This window comes from Pterocles gutturalis, unplaced genomic scaffold, assembly GCF_000699245.1.
Source record: "Pterocles gutturalis isolate BGI_N339 unplaced genomic scaffold, ASM69924v1 scaffold11881, whole genome shotgun sequence".
Taxonomy (NCBI): Eukaryota; Metazoa; Chordata; class Aves; order Pterocliformes; family Pteroclidae; genus Pterocles; species Pterocles gutturalis.
The window spans coordinates 23,521-31,294 of NW_010097976.1; the positions used below are offsets into that span (position 1 = coordinate 23,521).

The following is a 7,774-nucleotide window of genomic DNA, read 5'->3' on the forward strand; positions in this document are numbered from 1 at the left end:
GTCACATACCCTTTCTTACCCCCTTCCTTTGTGTATTTCTCAGGATGCCTTTGTAGCGTTTCACAATGATATGACTCTGGTGAAAAAATACTTGAAATCGCTGCTGATTGGGGAGCTGGCACCAGATCAACCCAGCTTTGAGTCTACTAAAAAAGTGAGTGTCCCAGAATCCAGCAGTGGGAACGGCTCGGGGGTCAGTATGGGAGGAGAAGGAAAACAAGAGAGCCAGCAGCAATGATTTCTGCAGCAGCGTGCCTGACGCTGTGCCATGGGCTGGGAGGTGGGAGGCAGCCGGCGGTAGCCATGCGTTGAAATATGCACGGTCCCAGAATCACTAAATCCACACCTGGGTGGGAGGAATGAGCCCCAAAGTCCCAAATTCTGCTCACCTCTTCCCACTGTGGTGTCTCAGTGACATCTGATAGAACATTTCCTCTCCCTTCCATGGCTGCTTTGGGATCCCTGGGTCTGCTACATTATATTTTCAGAGTAGACAGTGCATTAATACTCTCTTTACCCACAGAAATTACTTTTAGAGGATTTTCGTGAGCTGCGCTGCACTATTGAGAAGATGGGACTTCTGAGGCCAAATTCCATCTTTTTCTTCCTGATTTTCCTTCACCTCCTGGTACTGGATGCTGCATCCTGGCTCGTGGTCTGGTACTTTGGGATATCCTTAGTGCCTTTCGCAGTTGGCATGGCGTTCTTCACCGTTGCTCAGGTAATCTGCTGGCAGCAGCTCAACGCTGCAGATGTGTTTGGTTCTTCCAGATGGAGAGGATTAATGAAATGTTCATATCCCAGTCATGGCTTTGCTGCCTCTTCTTAGATCCTGTTATCTGGCTGAAGGCAACAAGCACATCCTACAGCACAAGTGGTGTTGGCTCCAGCAAACCTCGTTTTGCTGACGAGCTGCTGGCTAAGGTTGGGGGGGGTGTTGTGGACCTGGCAGTTTCACAAGACGGGATGAGCTGATCTAATCACTTACCCCAGCAAAAGAGGGAACATTTCATGCTCAGCTTCCCTTCAGGCTCCATGTTCCTTCTGTTTACTGCCTGCTGGCTCTGGTGTTTGTTGGGTCCTTTAGGAGCCCATGAGACTCAGAAGCCTTGAATAGTTTTCTGCTGGATTATCAAACTGAATCACAGAAGGGCACGATACATGGCAGGGTGGGTGTGGGGAAGGAGGGAATAGGACTTTGTGGCCCTTAGATAGGAGAAATTGGAGGGTGAGGGGAGGAAGAAAGCAAGATTTTCTTAGTAGTGCTGAAACCTTAGGTTTGCTCAGATATCAATGGAACAAGTGCAAAGTAACTCATTTTTTAAAATAATCTCTTCTATTTGCCCAGTATCTGCTAAGGCAGATATTCCTCAAAGATCATTCTTGTATTTCCGTGGGAACATGAAATGCAATGAAGCCATGGATTTGGAAATTCTTACACTTTCTAACTGGTTACTTGGAAATAGTATATTTGCAATGGGAGCAAAAGGCTTCCATGCTGTAACAGTCAAATTAATTGTAACGGTGCTTTGCTGCTTTCCCTTTAACTGCTACAATAAAATCAATATCTGGCATTGAGCAGCTTTAGTGGACCGTAGCCTGGAAGGAAATTCTCAGCACTGAGCCCATAAGACAGCAGGTAGTGTTTCTTCCTCAAACCAGAAGGAAGATACACTCACATGATGAAATTACAGAGACTCCCAAAGCCAATGGATGCAACGCCAGCGTGATTCTGTTTCCTCGGTGAGTGATCCTTTTGTCTTCCAGATCCAGATGAGCTGGTTCCAGCATGATCTGGGCCACTGCTCTGTCTTCAGGAAGCCCAAATGGAATCGACTTCTGCATATCGTTGTGATAGATGTCCTGAAGGTAATTGCCTCATGGTGGGAATATTCTCTGGGGCTATTCTGGACTGAGCAATGAATGGGAGTGTGCCCGCATTCAAGCAATATCACCTGTGAGAGAAGTACAGTGCTGTCGTCAATAACAGGTGGATAAATAGTGATGTAATTGTTGATATTGTCTGAGTTTGAATCCCTGGTCTTTGCCTTCTCCCGCAGGGGTTACCAGCCAGCTGGTGGAATCACCTGCACAACCAGCACCACGCCAAACCCAACTGCTTCCGCAAGGACCCCGACCTCAACATGCACCCTCTCCTCTTCAGCTTGGGAAGGACGCTCTCCGTGGAGGTGAGCACGGGGACGGCTGGAGAACCAAACCTTTTAATGACAGACAGCTACAGCGGGAGGTATAATCACAGCCCAGGTTGTGCCTTTCTGCATAAACCCATGGTAATTCCCAACGCGGTCCAAGCTCTGAGAGTCGCACGGACCGACTGGTTATTATGATGCTTAAGCACCAGCTCTTGAGAAGCAGTCTTAAAATCAGTGCTTAAGTCCCCTGTGTTGCTGGAAGAGGAGGGTGAGCACCTTGAAGGCAGTTTGAGGAATGAGTCAGTCCACTTGCACTAGAGTGAGATGTTCTTAGTGATCCTGTGGAGAGTGAGTCAGGCGGTCCCTCTGGGTCCTGCTGGCTGTGGGAGCTGTTTGGCATCTAAATCCTTCAGGACCAGCAATAGCTGCTACGCACAAAACACAACCATAGAAAATCATTTCTTAATCACAAAGTTTGTGGCTTTCATAAAAATAAAAACCGTGAGCAGACCATCCCTCCATCCGTATGATTTCTGGTATCATCTGGTATCATTTTGCCTTTTCTTTCCCTGTCGATTCTGTTTACTCATGGGGTGATGGAATGGCCTCTTTGCTGGATAACCAGCCTCTTAAAAGAATGTCTCGCTCTCCTTTAGCTTGTAATAAGCAAAGAAATTACAGCTCTCCAAGGCACATGGAGAATTCCCGCTCTGCCGTCTCAGAAAGACTCCTGGAGAGAGAGTTCATACAAAATACTTATTCATGGAAAACTGCTACCTGCGAGCTGGAAGGATGTTGTCAGTGGCCCTTTGAAAGATCTCCCATGGTTGTACGTTAGTGTGAACACCCAGAGTGGGCTGGATGTGCTAGACTGGGGTTGATGGAAGTGAAAATGTAGGAAATGAATTCTCACGTCTCCCTGCTTTGGAACAGAAAAGAGTCGGCACACTGTGGATGGGCAAAATGGATTTCAGTGGTTTCGTTTAGTCCAGTTCATTTGTTCTGTTTCAGTTTTGATCCAGTGAAGACATCTTTGAAGTGTTCAAGTTTTTTTTGTTTGTTTGTTTGGTTTTTTTGGGTTTTTTTGGTTTTTTTTGTTTTTTTCTTCTTCAGTAATAGAGGAGTTCTGGAAATAGTTTACTTGACCTCCTTATTATTTTGTCCCTTGAAGAATTACAAGCACAACATTTGCGGACGATGTTACGAATCCTTTTGTGCAAACAGTGGAAAAATACACTGTGAGGAAATAAATTTACGTGTGCTTTTTGTAAATATTTCATCTCTTTGCTGTTTCATGTACTTGAAGGCAAATTATTCAATGAAGCAAGAAGGCAGATGTTTTTATAAAGTATTTACTACTTTGGTCTTGCAGTTATTTTAGGATAACATCCAAATGCTTGTGTCATTTCTGGCCACTATCTCCTCTATTACTCAAAAATTTGGGATGTCTGCCTCCTGTCTCATCTGATACTGAAATTTAGACGTAGCTTCCACAGCAAACACATCCCGCATTTGCCACCCATCCAGTTTCTTGTCTTAATTTTCATGTTAATCACCTGTTCCTGCCTGAGTACCAACAGACTCAGCACTCTATGGTGAATACATGGAATTAGTTAGATTGGACTTTCATTACCATCACTAGAAACTTTTCCTACAAAATTCAAATGACTTGTGAGCATTTTTTTTGCGATTTTTGAGCATTTTTGTATCCTGTCCTGAGTTTTGTAACTCTTCTAAAACATGGCTCTGTTCTGACACTGGCACAACATTGATATCTGGAGACAGAGGCTCAAACGAAATCTGCTTCTCTCCGTTCCTTTGGAACTTCAGCACCCACTTTTCAAGAAGAAGGGTTGAATTAGAGATTAGGAGGTTGTTCTCGAAAGAGTCTCAGGTCTCCAACTGGCCCATTCCAATATTTTTTTATTTTTCAGCTTGGAAAAAAGAAGAGGAAGTTCATGCCTTACAATTACCAGCATAAGTATTTCATCTGTGAGTATCCCCACTGCCTTGCAGGGCTGTAGGAACTTCTAAAAATCACGACCGCATCTCATCCCCAAAATAAAGGGATTAAAGATACTCCCCTTGAAGTCATGGCTTCAGGAAGGTTCCTTCATGTTAAAGAAGGTTCATGAGAGGAGGAATTGCCCCTTATGTCTCTGGTAGGATGATGTGATGTTAGGTACTAGATGGGGTGAAGATAGAGATGGGAAAAAAATGGAAGAAGTGGTGAGATGAAAAGCGGAACAGATTATGTGGACACATGAAAGTTAGTGTAGATGGAAGCCAGCAATTATTCTTCCACTGGAAGGAAGAATCTTTCATTTTACAGAAGAATATTCTGTAAGATTTATCATGCAAGGAAATGATAAATGTCTCTCTGTTTTCATTCTTCTCTTCAGTACTGGCCCCACTTGCGCTCATACCCTTCTTCCAGCTGTCCGTGTTCTACTTTGTCATCAAGAGGAAAAAGTGGTTGGTAAGCACGACTTGCATTGCCCAAACTTTCAAACAATGTCGCCACTCTGTGGCTGGACCAACCTTCACCTCAGGCGGTCGCGGGGTTAAGGCAGAAAAGGCTGATACCAGGCTTGCAGTCAATGGGGAGAATTTTTTTTAGGAGAGATTTAGCCGCTGAATACAAATGAACAGAAAGCTATCAGACCTAGAAACAGTGGCTGTTTGCTGGTCTTCAGTTACTGATGGCACAGTGGGTGCTATGGCAATATTTCAGGGATACACCCAACTTGAGGCAGAACGACGGCGTGGGGCTTTCTCTGGATAAGTAAGAGATCACAAGAAGAATATATTTTTTAATGCTGCAGTTCAAGTAAAGAGGAAGGAGTGGAGCGAGTTTATCAGCAAAGGTGTATTTTAATCTTTTTGTTGGTGGTGGTTTTTTGGGGTTTGTGGGGGTTTCTTTTAATTTTTTTTTTTTTTTTTTTACAGGACCTGTTATTGATTGTGTCTTTCAACATCCGAGTCTGTCTCATGTACATTCCTTTAATGGGATTTAACAATTTCATGGTGTACTACTGGCTGTCCAGGTAACACACAGCATACCCAGAGTCCCCGTGACTAATATTTATAAATAGTATTGAGCTTCAATGGAAATAAACAAAAACCAGTCATACCATTTTCTCAGCAATAAACAGTCAGCCAAGAAGGAACAGTATAACTTGGGGGGTGGCTGCTCACAGACATCTCCAACTACAAATTTAGTGGTTCTCAAAAGACACTCCAAAAGTTAGGAGGCAAAAGAATAGAATAGAAAATCCTGAATTACATAAAAGTGTTCTTTTTCTTAAGATGAGACTGAGGAAAGTGTTTTAATGGTAAATTTGGATGGGATTCATGATAACTGTTCCTGTGTTTATCTGCCCAGGTACCTAGAGAGTACCTGGTTTATTTGGGTCTCACAGATGAATCACATTCCGATGGACATTGACTATGATAAGAACAAAGACTGGGTATCTACGCAGGTGAGAATCTCCTTTCTTCTGCAAGAGTGGGTCTGCAGTTCTGAATTACAGGACAAAGACAACGTTGTTATTCTCTTAGCTTTAGTGCTGTGTTAATGAGGTGTATCCTTGCCCTTCATTAACTAGGAATGCCTTTCTGTAGTACTCAAAACATTTTAAACTTTATTTGGAAAATGGGACATCTAGATTAAAAAAAAATACAATTTTTTTTCACTGAACGATTTTGACATATTTTTCACAACACTTTTCCCTTCCAATTACGAAAAAGTACTGATGGTATAGCAGTCAATCTCCTTTTAGGCCAACTAAAGAGAAGCAAAGTAGGACTGGATTTGACCAAATTTAGGTCTGGTAAAAATGAATATGCAAATACAAATTTACTCACATCTAGAGTCCCTCCAGCAGTACAATCCCACGTAGTGGGTTCTAAGCATTTTTCCTTATATTAAGGGAGAAAGACCCAGCCTGGTATTCATCTGACCAGTTCTGGATGTCTACATCTGAACACCTGCTACATTCATTGGAGAGAAAGAGCCATCTCTAGAGCATGATCCATCTTACTCCAAAATAGACATCTAAATCAGGTCAGATGAATGGCACCGGGAAAATGTTGATTTTTCTCCATTGACTCTAAAGTGATGAGCTCAGATGCAGATTTCCAGCTGAAGGTGTCTAAATTAGTTGAGCTGAAGCCCGTGAACACAAATCTTTGTCCTCCTACTTTTGCATCTGACTCTGCTTGTACTGGTTGGAGGAGAAGAATGTTTTTCGTTTCTTTATTGGGCATCTTTTCTCTCCATCCAAGTGAAAGATGTTGAGGAGAACGTCTTAAAAGAATCACAGCTGGGGTTATGTGCATGTCAGTGAAGAAGCTGTTCTTTCTGAGCAAAGGGATCATTAACCTATATCCCAACAACCCATTTCAATCTAGACTTTGTTTAATTCTTCTGGGAAATGATGGCTATAATCCTTGATTAGGCAGTCCTTGCCTTTTATGTTAGGCAAGGGTGGGTAATGATTGCTGGGGTTCAATTAACAGACTTCCAGGAAAAAAAAAAAAAGAGCTAAATCATGTATTTCTTTGGTCTTTTTTCCTCCCAGCTCCACGCAACATGCAACGTGAACCAATCTTTGTTCAATGACTGGTTCACTGGGCACTTGAACTTCCAGATTGAGCACCAGTGAGTATGGTTACGGGGAGAAGAGTGGGAATAACATGGGGCACTTACTTAAAAGGAGAAAGGCCATGTAGTCTCACATTAAACCATTTCAGCACACCCTTTGGTCTCCTTCTGGGGAAAGGGAGGGAAATATTTTGAAGGGAACAGAGAGTGGTGCAAGCAAAGTCTTCCAATAACCGCCTCTCGTTCCGTTCTGCAGCCTTTTCCCCACAATGCCTCGGCACAACTACTGGAAAGCAGCTCCTCTGGTGAAAGCCCTTTGTGTTAGGCATGGCATCGAGTATAAAAGCAAGACTTTGCTGACAGCCTTTGTAGATATTTTGCAGTAAGTATCAATTAACAAGACAGTTTTGCACCATAATAGCATGCAAGGGAGGGACATAGGCACCCATTTCAAGTCAACATCCATGGAGAGATGAAACCTAGAGTTTATTTAGGTTTTTCTAAAGGCACTTTTAATTTTCAATAATTTTCAAAGTTTCAAAGATTTTTTTCTCTTCCTTAAATCCTCTCAATTCATTCCCTGTAGTCAGACTTTGCTATGAGATGTCCAAGCAGTTTTCAATGCATTTTTTCCATTTCCTTCTTTTTACACCTAAACTACAGTTTGCTTCCCATGAAGTTGAATTTTGTCTCCCCATAAATGACTTTTTCACTTTCTGTTCTTGCAGTTCACTGAAGGATTCTGGGGAGCACTGGCTGGAAGCGTATCTGCATGGATAGAAACTGGCAGCTCTCAAGGGGAACTTCTTCACCAGATAACTGAGGAAGAGTCAGCACAGACCAACAGTCTGTGTGTTTGTGCCTCCTGGCGTAGGACCTTGGGAGCAGGGAAAATCTAATTTCAATAAGAATAGGTGGGAAAGTGGGTTAAAGATACATTTTTTTTCTTGTTCCAAACCATGAACCTTTATTTTTCCTGCTCTTAAACTCAGCATTTAGAGCCATGATGAACTGA

The 7,774-nt window shown here is 42.7% G+C and overlaps 1 protein-coding gene across 1 annotated transcript in view; it reads left to right on the forward strand.

Moving 5' to 3' along the window:
- LOC104471831 (fatty acid desaturase 1-like) overlaps positions 1 to 7,539 on the forward strand; it is an 11,075-nt gene extending 3,536 nt beyond the window's left edge. The window contains exons 2-12 of the mRNA XM_010087323.1: positions 44 to 154; positions 524 to 721; positions 1,768 to 1,869; positions 2,061 to 2,189; positions 4,088 to 4,145; positions 4,556 to 4,632; positions 5,103 to 5,200; positions 5,539 to 5,635; positions 6,737 to 6,816; positions 7,016 to 7,141; positions 7,488 to 7,539. Of these exons, the coding sequence (XP_010085625.1) occupies positions 44 to 154; positions 524 to 721; positions 1,768 to 1,869; positions 2,061 to 2,189; positions 4,088 to 4,145; positions 4,556 to 4,632; positions 5,103 to 5,200; positions 5,539 to 5,635; positions 6,737 to 6,816; positions 7,016 to 7,141; positions 7,488 to 7,539 (1,128 nt within the window). The remainder of the gene's footprint in view (positions 1 to 43; positions 155 to 523; positions 722 to 1,767; positions 1,870 to 2,060; positions 2,190 to 4,087; positions 4,146 to 4,555; positions 4,633 to 5,102; positions 5,201 to 5,538; positions 5,636 to 6,736; positions 6,817 to 7,015; positions 7,142 to 7,487) is intronic.
- Positions 7,540 to 7,774: the final 235 nt, after the last annotated feature.